At 37.1% G+C, this 15,521-nt stretch overlaps 1 protein-coding gene across 1 annotated transcript in view; it reads left to right on the top strand.

Annotated features, from left to right (window-relative positions):
* mertka (c-mer proto-oncogene tyrosine kinase a) overlaps positions 1 to 15,521 on the top strand; it is a 39,633-nt gene that overhangs the window by 11,911 nt on the left and 12,201 nt on the right. The window contains exons 5-8 of the mRNA XM_067421637.1: positions 6,495 to 6,581; positions 7,275 to 7,390; positions 7,621 to 7,804; positions 9,797 to 9,942. Coding sequence (XP_067277738.1) covers positions 6,495 to 6,581; positions 7,275 to 7,390; positions 7,621 to 7,804; positions 9,797 to 9,942 — 533 coding nt within the window. The remainder of the gene's footprint in view (positions 1 to 6,494; positions 6,582 to 7,274; positions 7,391 to 7,620; positions 7,805 to 9,796; positions 9,943 to 15,521) is intronic.

Genomic DNA, 15,521 nt, shown 5'->3' with positions numbered 1-15,521 from the left:
CTACTGTCGTAAGATCTGTCATCCTGCAACAGGGGATGCCATCGCGCGTGCATTTGTTGACATGACAACCCTGATAGCCCTGAACTAGTGATGCTCGGGTCGTCTCATAACCCGCAGACCCCGTATGTATATTTAATGGTCGCGGGTGCGCGGCGGGTTGTAAAAATGTATACAGTGGTGCGGGGCGGGTTGTAAAAATATATACAGTGGTGCGGTGCGGGCCAAATAACTTCATAACAGTGGCGCCGCGGGTTGGTGCAGCACTAACAGTTAACCTGAACACTGCCGGAGGAGTTCACATGCAGGTGTTCTTCTGGCGTCGCGTGTGAAATGTCTTCATCCCAGGTACAGTCAGTGGCATATGTTTCAGCATGTCATATGAATATTTCATGGGTTTTATTTTTTTCAAACGCCAAATAATCACGATGCTCACGTTTACAAGCCAGCGTCATTATAGTAGTCTATTGGTTACCATTTTACAGAATCTATATGATACTTCAGTTCAATGTTTGAGTGGTCGGTAATCACCATAACAAGCAGGACAGCATCGGTCGGCCACGCCTCCTTCAGCTCACGCCGACGAGCAAACGCTGGTCACATGTTGATCCTCGTCCTGCCTTTAATCCCATCACTTTTTTGTTTCCTCTTATTGCTTTCCTCCAACAAAACCTTTCTTATTTGTCTGTGCTGCTTCGGACATGACTATATTATTCGATGAACAAAGTTGGGCTCGCACGTCCGAATGTAAGGAAGTGTGGGTGTTGGTGGAAGTGACGTATATGCCGTAAAGCAGTCGAATTTTGTAATTCTTTTTGTTCTCGGGTTACTACCCGAAACTCGAAGTTTAAAAGTACGATTAAAAACGATACAGCCCCCATCAAGCTATGGCAGATGTGTCATTCAACCTATTGTAAGTCGATGTATCATCACAAGAGTCTTGAAAATATATTATGAAGGTTGAAAAGTTACCTAGTGCTGCTTTAAAGTTAACATGAAAGAGAAGTTGCAATAGTCTTTTCTTCCCTATTGTGATGTATATCAGAGTCAAACGGCTTCTCTAACAAGAGAATGTAGGGTGGGACTTAGCTTTGTCCATGTGAAGTTGTGGTTTGGTATTGGTGGATTTCGATTGACAGGTTGACCCGCCGTCATGCCAGTAAACACATCATCAGATGACAGAAAATAAGAGAAAAAATGATGTGCATGGAATGGATAAATTGCTTATAATAAATACTGCAATATTCCCAAAAAAATAAGAATAGTCCATTTTGATTTCATGGTGGCTTAAAGCTCTTGATCTTCCATTTATAGGTTCTTCAGATCAGCCTATTGGTTGAAACTAAAAGTGAAGCCCTTTTGAATTGAACATAGTTTTCTAAACCTTATTCTATTACTTAAAAGGAAAAGGTCTGTTGCTGTTGCTTTCCGGGTGATCGCTTTTACATTGGTTGATGGTTAATATGCTGTTAAACGTGGTTTCTAATAGGATGATGTAGTTCGCTAGACAGATATCAATATACATGCATATAACATATTTAATATTTATTAATATTTAACTATTTAAAAGTTGCAGGATATTTAAATGGCAAACTTTTTACCTCCCTACAAAAAAGTAATGTGGTGATATCAGATTTTGATATGGTTCTGAATGATTATATTCATATGTTATAGTAATTTCCTTTTACTTATTTGTAAATTTAGTAAACTTTTGTGTTTTTCATGACCATTTTTCACCTCCAGAATTGGCTTAAGCAGGAAATCTATGTGACGATGCACATGTTAAATATTTCCCTTTTAATATGTAATTATGAGATCGAAATCAGTGTGTCTTCATTTTTGTTGTGATTGAAACTATATTTTACATTTTTGTAATATTTATAGCTGGTAAAAATATTTATAATAAATCTAATATACATTTGTGCAATAGAGTTGTGTATGTATGACGTCAGAACCCTGAAGATTCCCTCAATTTTCCTTTGGGGTTTTATAATGGGATTTTTTTATTTGTGTAAATTAAAGCCTGTGGTTAACATAACTTGGCATATCAAAAACGCAAATTTAGAAGCTGTTAATTTAATTTTAAAAACGTATGTTTAAAATGCCTTTTATCTAGCTCTGAATCTGACAGCTTGTTTAAAAGCATCAATTCAGTTTGTAGATCTTGTTTGAAGATCAAGAACAGATACGCCCATTTCTTTGTTTAATGAGTGCATGCTTCTTCTCACGTGCATGTTTGAGACAAAAACACTCTAAGATTGCGGTAAAACCATGTTGTGGCCCACTTCTCCTTTAAAGTGCTGCTCTTACTGGAATTGAATCAAACAATGTGAACACAGAAAGTCTCTGATTTTCCATGTTGAACTCTGGCTCACTGTCCTTCTCCACACAATGGATGCATTACGTAATGCACACACAAACACTTTCTTTCTCTCTCTGGATGCTGTGATGTGTGTTTCCATTAAGAGGGAACTAGTTAGAGCTGAATATGATGGTTCCCTGTGTGAAGAATAGCCAGTAATTACTGCTCAAGTTACAAAATGTCCACATAAATGCTGAGTTTTGTAAAGCCATTATGAAACTTCAGCCAGTGCGAATGTGCTTAATCATTCTATGATTGCTCAAGAAGTTAATGCTGGTTCTGATTGAAAGGTGTCAGGATAATGCGCCCTGCCAGAAAGCAAAAATTGTTCAGGAATGGTTCAAGGAGCACAGAGTTTGAGGTGTTGACTTGGTCTCCAAATTCCCGAGATCTCAATCCAATCGAGCAACTGTGGGATGTGCTGAACAAACAAGTCTGATTTATGGAAGCTCCACCTCACAACTTACAGGACTTAAAGGATCTGCTGCTAACATCTTAGTGCCAGATACCACAGCACACCTTCAGGGGTCTAGTGGAGTCCATGCCTCGACAGATCAGGGCTGTTCTGACAGCAAAGGGGAGACCAATACAATATTAGGAATAATGTTATGCCTGGTCTGTGTACATCATCCCAAACCTTTGAAAAAAATAATAATCCAGAGGAATTTGCAATTTTAACCATTGTAATGTCATTTGTGACCATTTGTTAGTGCTTCTCGTTACAAGTATGGGAAGACTGTTGGTGCATATTCATATTTTTCACGTGTCGTCACACGCTCATAGGAACGCCAACCTAGAGAGCAAAACGCAGCTCTCCTCCATTGCCCGTTAGTCATTTTTACCAGGTTTGTAGTCAGTATAAATGCAGTAAGCCAGTGATATTAAAATACCAAATTCAATATACTCCTTATTGATGTTGCACAGTTTGTACACGAAAGCAAATGAACACATGAATATTAGTGCAACACGAGGTTTCTCGCTGTTTTCTCCATCGAAACCCATTATAAAGAAAACGTTGCGTTCATATTCTCGGTTTGAACCACTCGCCTTCATATAGTATGCATCATCAAAAAGGTGTAAACTGAATTTAATATTTTAATATCACTGTTTTAGTACATTACGGCACTTTAATGGTTTAAAAGAAGTCGTCAGTTCACCCTCCGTCTGCTTGATCAGTTCTATAAAATAAAACCCATATCAACAAATCCTAGATTAGCGTTAAACTTTGCTTAATTTAACTTAATCCTTGTTGGTGCAACTCCCCCTATAGTGTTTTTCAGGCTAAGCGTTTTAAAAACGTCCCGTTGTTTTTAGTGGTTAAAATACTGCAGCAGGTGTCCAAAAAGTGTATCTTGTTCACATATTTTTTTTTAAAGATGGAAATTTGACATGTTTGCGCTGCGGTTCAATGGCGGTTTTGCCCTCCAAGGCTCTGCGACGGTCACATGACTGAAAACTGTGGATTGTGTTTCCAGCTACATGTTATAAGCAGCCCAAACTCAGCAGATGCAGAGATGAGTTACTGTGGAGCTACATTTACTGTGGACACTGAAAACGCTGGATCGTGAGCTGCTCGTGTGTAAAAGAACACTGTCAATTATATCACAGTCAGTGTGATTTGATCATCCGATAAGGCATAATGCAATTCCGGTTTTACTTAATTAATTTAGCACTCCTAGATGCCTGGATGTTGTTTGGCAGTTTAGATAGATAATACCATGCTGTTTTCTTGATGTTTCAAGGTACTTGGTATATGTAAGAATGACCAGGGTAAATGCTCAAACTTCTTTCTGGTACTTTTGTTGGTGGTGTTGTAGTAAACCCTGTAGATTCTGCTGGATCCGTATGCAGAGCCTGCTAGCATGGCTGCTCTCCAAACCCAATAATTACAGCCTGTCAGAAATGAAGCATACGCTTCCTGGCACGTGTACAACTTGCAATTTGTCCAACCTACTTTCATGCTTTTTTATGGAGAGACTCCATTTGTATACTTTCTGTTCAGCCATTTTTCAGTTGAACTGAAGCTAAAAATAAGAACTTTGTATCTGGCATTGGATTTGGCTGACAATGTTTCTTTTATAGCTAATTTGCTTTTCAAAACCATGCTCACATATATAGGAACTCTTTGCCATTAATAAGTTTCTAAGTGATGGTTTATTTAGATATTACATTTGAATGTTGTATATTGTACCTCAATTGGGCTTTAATTTTTTTTAACTAAGGCAGTGTTTACTCCTGGTATTAAGATACTTTTTTTTGGTCGATCGGATCACAGGGAGACCTGGTGTTTAAACCTGGTGTTTTTAATCTGTCTCTTTTGTCCACTTGACTGTCCTGATTTCTTCCAGGGGAGGGTCTATGGGTGGGTAAATGTATGTGTTTTTTCAGATCTTTCGATCTAATGCAATTTACATATGAACGCAAAGGACACGACAGAAAAAGATACGGAGAGCAGCTGCAAGACCCCGCCATCAGAAATCAGGAATGGTGAGGGAACAACATTGTGCTTGGTATATATTTTTTTATCTTCAAAACAGACTTGGGTCTTTAGCCGACAAAGTTAAAACTCTGTCTGACTAGCATGCTTCCCATAATGGAAAGCATTAGGTCAGGAGGTGGAGAGTAGGTGGTCTTTTGTGGCTGTTCGAATGTATTCAACGGCATTAAGCGTTTACACTATGAGCAATCCGGTCGCATTCGTTTGGCTACCTCTGGAAGTGGTCGAAAGTGGACAAGCTCAAAGTGTTTTAGACCCTGTTTACACCTGTATTTAACCTCGTCCACCTATGAACAGATACACCAAAAAGCATCTTAATACTAGGCGTAAACAGGGCTTAAATCTTCAAGAGCTAGTAAAAGGGTAAATCACCTCAAAAATAATCAGTGCAAAACATCCTTGCGAGTTGGTTTTAGCAAACTATTTAAGTTAGAAAGCCTGGTGTGTTTATCTTCAAGAAACCTTGCTTTTCCAAGTCCAGACTGAACCTATAATTATTCCTGCAGTGAATGAAATACTGTCGTCTATTATTTAAATGTGCATCTTTTTCCAGACTGCATTTCGATAGCATAGTTCAGTCACTGTGGCGCTTGAAAACGGAGGCACAATCTGTCCCACTGACAGTCAGAGATAGACACGTTTGATACTCAGAAACATGTCAACAACCAAACAAGTAGCTTCCTGTCAGCTCCAATGGGGGAAGCAATGTGTCCTTTGTGACCGAGTCTCTGGGCATGGGCAGAAATGCACTTGCACAAAAGGGATATTATGGTTGTGCTTGTGTCAGAGTGGGGCTGGAGAGTTGGCGTGGAGTGGCACTGAAAGACTCGTTCTGTGAGACGCGCTGGCGGTGAAAGTTACGCAGTCCTGCATGTGCTCGACCTCCACCATCGATGCAAACCTGATGCTGATTGCATGTCACCTGGAGACTCGCATCACTATTATTTTGCTTTAAAGCACCGTTTGTGGCACCAAATAATATCTATTTTATTTTGTGAAAAAATGGAAGTGATGCTTAATAGTGCAAAACTCACAGCCAATATTGTAGGCTGCTGTGAATGCTTTCCAGATTAGTTTCCAAATTTTGTATGTGTGTTATGTGTTAAGATGTTTTTGACAGTCTATGCTCCCCAAGGCTGCATTTGATTAAAAAATATTCTGAAATATTATCATTTAAAATAACTTTTCTATATGTTAAAATGAAATGTGATCAAAGCTAAATTTTCAGCATCATTACTCCAGTCTTCAGTGTCACATGATCCTTCTGATATGATGATCTGCTGCTCAAGAAACATTTCTTATGATTATAATTTTGAAAACTGATTTATTGGAAAATGTTTGAATATAAAGTTCAAAAGAACAGCATTTATTTGAAATAGAAATATTTTGTAACATTTATAAATGTCTTAAGTGTCACTTTTGATACATTTAATGCATCCTTGCTGAATAAAATGAATTACTAAAATCATACTGACCTCAAACTTTTGAACAATATTGTATAATTCTAAAAACCATGAGTAATAATAATAGTTAGCAAGCACCATTGTCTCTACACAGGCTCCCATCTTCCATTGTTTTAATATCTGCATACCGGTATTAGAGTGAGATAATAAATGTGTATTTTTCTGTTCTCAGCAGGTGTTGATGCTCCCACCCAGTACAGCTGTGAAGCTCACAACGAGAAAGGCCTCACAGTCTCCAGAGAAGCTCACGTCAATATCAAAGGTGCTGAACCCCAGAACAGTTTTATTTAGTATCATTTATATACTATATTATTATTTTTTATATTTTTAGTGTTCAGTTTACTTAAGTTTTAGTTCTTTTCTACTTAGTACTTGCGTGCTTTCAGTTTTTTATACTTTTATTTAGCTTTAGTTTATATTTGTTTGGTTTAGTTCAGCTATTTCTTCATCTTAAAATGTAAAGCTGTAAAGTTTTAAAAATGTAAAGTTCTTCATCCTATAAATATATATATATATATATATATATATATATATATATATATATATATATATATATATATATATATATATATATATGTATATGTATATGTATATGTAGAGAGAGAGAGAGAGAGAGAGAGAGAGAGAGAGAGAGAGAATGAAAAATGGCTCAGATCACCAGATCACCACAAAAATTATATGGAGGATAATAATAATTGTAAAAAAAATTCATATATTACATTTAAAAAAACATTTTTTTTTAAATTATCATTATCCTCCATGTAATTTTTTTATATTGTAATGGTTATCTGAGCCATTTTTCATTCTTCTGCATTTTCCACAAGAGTGTTGCACAAAGTATTTGGCACATGAAGTCATAACTTTACAAAGAAAAAGTAACCTTTACATGACCTTTATCGCAAAATTAATGTTGTTTATGGCTCTGACACACATGCATGATTAATGTATTTTTTAGAGCTTCCTGACAAAGTGTCGAAAGTCACAGTAGTAAAACGCGAGGCCAACAAACTCCTCTTGAGCTGGACTCCGGGACACGATGGCTTCTCTCCTCTCACCTTGTGCTACATCACGGTAAGAGGGACAAAATGAATGAACATTGTACAAGGTTATTGTGTTGATTCCTCTGAGGCACATGGTGTTCAGTTCAGGGTGATTTCTTTTTTCTGTGATTTATTTTCCATCCGTTTTAACTTGAAATCATAGTTCTGTTCAGTTGGTAAAGTAACACCACTGAAAGCTTTGGTTCATATGATTCCTGATCATTTTGTAATGAATCATAAATGCCTTAAATCATGTGTTAGGTGCGAGAGCTCGGCCCTGAGCCGGGGAGTCCTACTGCCGCATACAGCACACAAGTGCCTCCGTTCCAGTATGAAATCAGCAACCTGAAAGCCATGACCTGGTACAACATGAGTGTGTCCTGTACCAATGAGATCGGGACGTCACCACGAAGCGATTGGGTCCAGAGTAACACTACAGAGGGTGGTGAGTCAGATTCCTGGAACAACTTCCTGGACTTTTTGTGAATAAAAAACATTTTGAGCCACTTGGGTACACTGCCATTCAAAAGATTTAAATTTAAGTTTTTGACAGACATCTCTTATGACACCAGTCTTCAGTGTCACATGATCCTTTATCATCAATGTTGAAAACTGTTGTGCTGCTTCATATTTTTGTAGAAACCGTAATGCGTGTTTTCAGGATTCAGTGATGAATAGACAGGTCTTTTGTAATATTATAAATGTCTTTACTCTCTCTTTTGATCAGTTTAAAGGTCCTGTTTTTCGTGTGTTTTTGAAGCCTTGATTGTGTTTACAGTGTGCTATATAACATGAGTTCATGTTTCGCGTGTAAAAAAACAAAGTATTTTTCACACAATTTACTTATCTGTACACCGCAGTTTTCTCTGTCCTAAAAACAGCCTGATGATATCCTACAAGTTCTGATTGGGCCAGCGCTTCCCGTGTTGTGATTGGACAGCAGCTTAGCGCACTTTGCCCGAAAAGGTCCCGCCTCTTACCATAACGGGGAGATGCAAGCGCTGAATGCGTGCTCTTCCCCACGTGGGAGAGCAACGAGACCACGCCCCCTATTTTGTGTATTCTTGTGGGTGGAGGGTTAGTCAACAAACGGTTCTAGTGGCGTCATTACAGCAGGAAGTGCAGCGGTGTAGTCCAAACCGGCCGCTCGCTGTAGGCTTTGAACGGGAACTTTTGTTAAATAAAATATCTCGCTTGGCATTGAACTTTGAGCTTTATAATTTTACAGGTATTATTTATGCTCTATGAGCAACATTTCACACTAACTAAAGTTTGAAAGATGGGATCGCGAAGAACAGGACCTTTAATGTACAGTTGCATGATATGATTCTGTGAATTTTTAATTGAGAAAGAGCTAGAGTTAGCAGAGCTGAAGATGTTGAGGTTCTCTTTGGGGGGACGAGGATGGAAAGGATCAGGAATGAGTACATCAGAGGGACAGCACATGTGAAATGCTTTGGAGATGAAGTTAAAGAGGCCAGTTTGAGATGGTTTGGACATGTTCAGAGGAGAGAGAGTGAATATATCGGTAAAAGGATGCTGAGGTTAAAGCTGCTAGGTCAAGAGGAAGACCAAAGAGGAGGTTTAGGGATGTAGTGAAGGAGGACATGAAGGTAGTCGGTCTGAGAGAAGAGGATACAGAGTATAGGAATGGAGGCAGATGATTCAGATGATTGATGTGGCGACCCCTGAAGGGAACAGCCGAAAAAAAAAAAAGATAGAGATCATGATTCTGAATGATTCAATGACTCATGCAAAAAAACAGATTGATCCAGTAATTAAACAAGTGAAGTCTTTGAATATGTTCAAAATGAAACACTATCTTGCTACAAAGTATAGACTGTCCTGCAAACCATACTCACTCATTTTTTTAAATGGGTAGGAAAAGGATATGCATTTGCAACAATAATCATATTAAATATTGTTATGCTACTTTGTTGTCACATGATGCCGCAAATAAGTGCATTCAATTATCTTGTAAAGAAAAGCTTCTAATTTTGATCAAATAAGTTAAAAAAAATAAAAAATATTATTTCCTATTAATTCGGCACACTGGAAACGGAAGATGTGATTGAGTGCAATTTGATAATTACATTTTGCTAATAGAAGAAAGACAAGAAGAGAGTTCCTGTAGTATGTAATTATGTATTTAATTTCCAAGAGTTTTCCAAATGGGAATGGGAGTGACCTGGCAGTTAGAAATGCTTTTCTTATGGGTGTATCCATAAAGGATTTCCTCTGTGTTCATAAAAGAACCGTGAAGGATATTTTTAGTTCCTGATAAGCATTTTGGTTTGTTATTCCAAACTTCTAATGAAATATCAAACTGGAATAACTGTTGTTGGTTTTAAAGTATTTGGTCAGTGTTTTACATGTTGCTCAAGAGATGATTTATCTGAAATGTGTAATTTTTACTTTTTACTTGTATTATTGTCAGTTCCACTGGATGCCCCTCAAAACGTGACTGTTTATGTGAACAATTCTATGTTGATGATCCGATGGGAAGCTCCGCCCCCTGACAAGTTGAATGGAATCTTGCAAGGATATGATGTCACTATTAAACACGGCACACATTCGAACAAGGTTAGTAATTGAGTTTGCCTATTGTGTTTTGTATACTAACAAATATAATTTAGTAAATGGCAATCATTGAGAAACAAAATTCTGTCTTTTCTCACAACACACTTTGCATAAAGTGCATAAACATGGAACTTTGTAGTGCCTCTGTTTTTATTAAGAAATCTTAATAGCAGCTGAAAATCTGTATAACCCCAAAGTGCATAGGAACATTCTTTAAGAAACTTTGCTAAATTAGTTAAATGGTTATTTTAAGATTCTCTCAAAGAATATGCTTGATATTGAAACTTTTTATAACATTTTGTAGTCAGAGTCAAGATTGTAGGTTTAAACAATAAGTAGAAACAAGTATTTTTTTTTTTTTGATTATGTAACTGGTCACTCTTTCTTTGACATGTTCACTATTGTATTCATTTTTTGTGCAGGTTATTTAAATAGCCCTGTGGTGCAAAACATTTTTTATTAGTACAAATATTGTAATGTATGCTTAGTTGATTTTTATACAATAATTAATGCTGTTTTATGGAAGATTTTCACTTTCAGCTGGTGAAAAATTCACATTTCTAATTTACTGTGCTGCAGCCAGGGTTATTATCATTAACCAGAACTAAAAAATTACTTACAATAAACATTAACTGAAATAAAATAAAATATTAAAACATTTTAAATGGCTTTATTTTAAGATAGTTGCCAAAGCAACATTTCTCATTTTCTTTTAGTTGAATTAAAACTAAATAAATGAAAACTTGATAAAAAATTATACATATATTTGCAAAATAAATAAATAATAATAAAACATTTTATGTTCATATGATAATATAATTATCATTTAAATATCATATATATATATATATGATAATGTTTTTAAAAATGAAAATAAAAAATATAAATATTTAATTAATTAATTAAATTATAAATATTAACAAAAACTATAATAGTATAACTAAAAAAACACTGGTTACAACTGAAGTAAACATCCACACATCTGTTCTGTGGCACACAAAATAAGAGCAAAACCCCCTGAATACACTTTATAGTGTCTAGATATCCTGTATGTAACCAATTATTTTTATTACTCAGTTCATCTACTTCTCCCAAGTTGCCCAGAGCGGCATTTTGCTCAGTATTGCTCTGCAGACATGGTGCATTATGTAGTATTTTTGCAGTAAAATATCCAAAAACCACCAGGCCAGCGTTATATATATTGTTCAGTTGAGTACCTACAATATCCCAGATGTTTCCAACTATTTGTAAATTGTGAGAAAATTGCTTTTTTAACCAAGGACAGGGACGTTTCAGCATTGCATTTGAGGGAGTCGTCTGTCAATTGCGTCATATCTGCGTTACCCTCGGTTTCGGCTTTTATTTGGCAGGAGCGCTTTACTCTTAGCAGTGTGAACAAGTGAACGCACGGAGTAACGTCATAACATTGTTTTAAACACACTTAAATGTATCTAATATGATAAACAGAGCTGCATTACCACAAAATCATAACCGGAAGAGCGGATCTGTGTAGGCGCCCGGCGACTGTGTCCCGTCCCGTCATAATAAAAGTCCCGGTATTCGCAAGGCGGGTATTTGTTTAACAATTGCTCCAGCAGCTTTGCTCAGGTCCACAACACTCGGTCCTGCTCTGCTTTAGACTACAGTAACGTTAATAACCGCATGCATGAACGTGATTTCTGCCCGAGTCCTATTTTCCACCGGCTGTGATGAGAAGACCACATCTCCCAAGATGCTGCGCTCACACTTTCCGTCATCAAACTACGCATTTGTTATGAGTAGGCGCCCTCCAGTGGACGGAAAGCTGCATAGTGCACCTTTAAGGACCTAAAGATTTAAATGAGTTACTTGCACTGACTTACACACTCAAAGCGCACACACAGAAAGCCACCTCTCTCAATCATCATGTGATGCTATATTTAGTGTCGTTTTGTGCTCGGCCGTTTAGATACGCACAGAATTATTTCAAAACATCTGTCTTGGCGAGTATTCACGTAAGCATAGTCGGTCATGACTTTAAGGAACATTAACATCTGGGGGAAAAAATCTGATGTGTAACCTTTTATTAGATGTGTGTATTATGTCTTGATATAATAAACCTGCTGCTTTTAATCATACAACAAAAATAAAAGAGCGAATCTTTAAATAACTTTTGTAGCTTTTATTATAGTCAATTTATCTATAATATCTGTATTTGTTCTTACTTAAATGTTTCTGTTAAAGGCACGATATGTAAGCATTTTTGGATTAAAATATCCAAAAACCACTAGAACAGTTTTATTTATTTTTTGACATGTGTACTTACATTATTCCAAACGTTTCTAAGAATGTTTAAATCCAGAGAAATAAGCGATTCATCGACAGTAAATGTGTTAAGATATATAACAAAGTTTTGTCTTATTGTTTAAATCTTGTTTTCTTGATTTACTGCAAGTACCATGTTTTACCATGCCTATTATGAATCTTACAGCAATGTCTCATAGTAGCCACTGAGCGAACACACAGAGTAGCATTAAAACATAACTTTCAACACGCTCAAATGTATCTAATATGATAAAACAGCGCTGCGTTAAGCCCCGGGTATACTTCAATTTTTGCGTCCGGACGCGTCTAGCGCACAGCTGTGTCGGCACAGCTTTCAAAATATACTCAACTGCGGATGAGCATGAATGGCCAAATTCAACACATGCGCATGTTGTCCTCAATATATGACTTTGTTTTGATTAAGTGGCCTCTAGTAGCAAAAAAAATACATATTGTGGCTTTAAATAGATTTTTTTTTAAATCACTTTACAGAAATACTTTATAATCAAGTCTGAATCAGATCAAAATCGTGACACCTGCACTTGTTAAGTAGCAATGTCATTATGAAGTCTTGAGCAATTATCACTGAAAAAATAAACTGCGGATCATAGTCTATCACCTCTGAATGCCCTGTGTGGTCTGTCAGTGGCCAATGACCGATCATATGGGAGTGGTTTTGTAACAGCATGGCATTTATTTCTCTCCTGGCTCAATGGCGTACTTCCTGTTTCTGTGCTAGTCACAGGAAACCCACAGTGTGTGGAGAAGTCATTTGTTATTGTGTGTCTGTCGTGACTCACCACTGAGTGATCAGGAATTCATGACGACACGTCAATGGCCGCGCTTAACGATCTGCTGTATTCTATAGCCGTGACTGACCTGTGTGAAAACAACAGTTACTGGAAATGAGTGTCACGCAATTACACTCACAGCTGGTGCTGGACCGACACCTGTTGCTCTCCATCAACAAAATGACCTTGTAGCTCATCGAGTAACAACTGCTCATGGAATAGGGAAATCATTTGATCTGCATTTATGTTTGGGAGTTTATCACAGCGCAAACACTTTAACACTGGATTTAATCACATACATTTCTTTAATTTTATTTATTTTCACTTCTTTTATATATATATATCTTACGGCAGTGAAGATGCTTTCAAAAAAAGTATATATATATATATACATTTCTGTGCCAATTCTACTGCAGTTACTGCAATAGTTACTGAAATAGTATTTTAAATAATATTTTAATAAAATCATTGTACATTTCACAGGTACATTTCCAATAATGACAGTTGGGGTTATTTATTGTTTGTTAAACCCATAAAGAACTCCAAATACATATTCACTTATTTATTGTATTATAAGTTCTCATTTGTTGCACTACAGGTCCTTCACTGATCCAGACAGTAATGCATTGCTGGAGGTTTGAGTATATGTTTTAGTAAGTCAGTTAGTGTGTAAGAATTAGAGTTGGTGTGTTTGAAAAGCTTTTTGTTTTAGGCTTGGGTTAAATATAACTGCTGCTGAGCTGGCTTTTCTGAACGTAATCTGAGGGTTCCTTCAGCAAATGGAGGGCAAAGATTGAAAACTTCAGGACCAGTAAAAAACAGGAAGCTATTATGTGCAGTAGACGACCAGAAATGGCTTATCGCAGTGGGTGGGCAATGTTTAGTTTTTTCTTTTGGGTTTATTTTTCTTTCTAGTTTTTTAACCATAATGTATTGTGTTCATTTTCATGCATGGTTAACAGAAATGTGCACTTAATAGTAAATGCAAATCCAGTTTAGTTAGATAAACATGCAGAAATGAATTGCACGCACCCTAAAAACCCTATACTTCTCAGGGACTGTAGAACGAATCACTTCTTGTTTCGAGTTCTGCAGATGCACTTTTTCCACGTTTTTCACTGACTCAGTTTTGGTGTAAGTGTCAGCGTGTCTGTAATGTCTTAAACAGAAGTGACGACTTTATGCAATCGGCACATCGATGTCACATGAGTCATGTGTTAGCCTCCCCAGTCCTCATGCTCACCACCACTCAAAAACAGCTTCCCTTTTCCATCCAGCCTTGTTTTGTTTTTACACTGTTGATTTGATATAAAAGTTTTTTCTTTCCTGCAATGCTAAACTACATTCACATAATACAACCATTTTATTTTTTTATTTTTTTAAAAGACCTATTATGCCCTTTTCAAAGTTTTGCGCTCTACTAGAGCAGGTTTGCATGCTTGAATGTTCAAAAAATATGTTTTTATAAACTGTACATTGTTGGAGCTCCTCTCTTCCTAGTCTGTCAGTAACGTAAGCTGCATCCGAAAACCTAGGAAGCTGACTCGTTGCCTCGCTGCCTTATCAGACAATGGCTTGTAAGGCAACGTTTTGTGCATGAAGGCACCTCACAAAACTAAATTCGGACAGACTTCTTAGGCAGTGTAACAGTTTAATGATCTACAGCAAAATAGAGAGAGCTTTGGTGAGAACTAAACACATATTTAATTACTACATTAGTCATTTCTGGCTAGAAATTACATCAGAAGTGGAAAATATTGGTAAAAAACATACATTTACACACAAACTGACCAGCAAATGCAACTTTCGGATGCCATCTTTTTCCCCCAGCTCATCTGCCACTGAATGGAAAGCACAGGATTGTGGGATATCAAAGGCAATAAAGGATTCATGTATGCTGCCTTCAAAACTCGATCAGATGAAGGTATCTCAGGAGACAGGAAGTGAAGCAAACATTAGATTTGGGCGTTGCTTGATGCCTTCCTGCCTTCAAATGTATCCTCCGAAGGCAGCATTTTCCAGGTTTCGGATGGAGCCGCTTTGTTTCCTGTCTCTATGAAGCACCTTCTTCTGAAAAGCACAATGCACTCTGATTGATCGACTGGATCAGTGTGTTCAAGCGTGCTTGGGAAATGTCACGCCACCTTATCATAGCTACGTGTTTCAACGCTTCTAACTAAATCAACCAGGCCCAGCCTTTTAATTCTGCGTATGAATGATTTAAATGACGAATATTGTGACAGAAGAAAACGCAAGACTACAATTTAGGCATTTTCAGGGAGTTCAGAAACACTGACACTGATGTAGAGAAGAACTTTCTTTGGAGTGACTGTGTTTGCTGACCTTTTTCTGTTATGATCTCCAACATGTTTAAATGAAGCGTCGGACATCACAAATCATGTGGTTATGGCAAAACGAATCAAGCTCTGATACAGTGCTTCCCTGTGAGATGTTTCATTTTCTTGATCAAACGCCTCAGTATCGAAC

The sequence above is a fragment of the Pseudorasbora parva genome, chromosome 17 (assembly GCF_024679245.1).
Source record: "Pseudorasbora parva isolate DD20220531a chromosome 17, ASM2467924v1, whole genome shotgun sequence".
NCBI lineage: Eukaryota > Metazoa > Chordata > Actinopteri > Cypriniformes > Gobionidae > Pseudorasbora > Pseudorasbora parva.
Note: the sequence above shows the minus strand (reverse complement) of the source record. Positions and strands in the feature narration are given on the sequence as shown.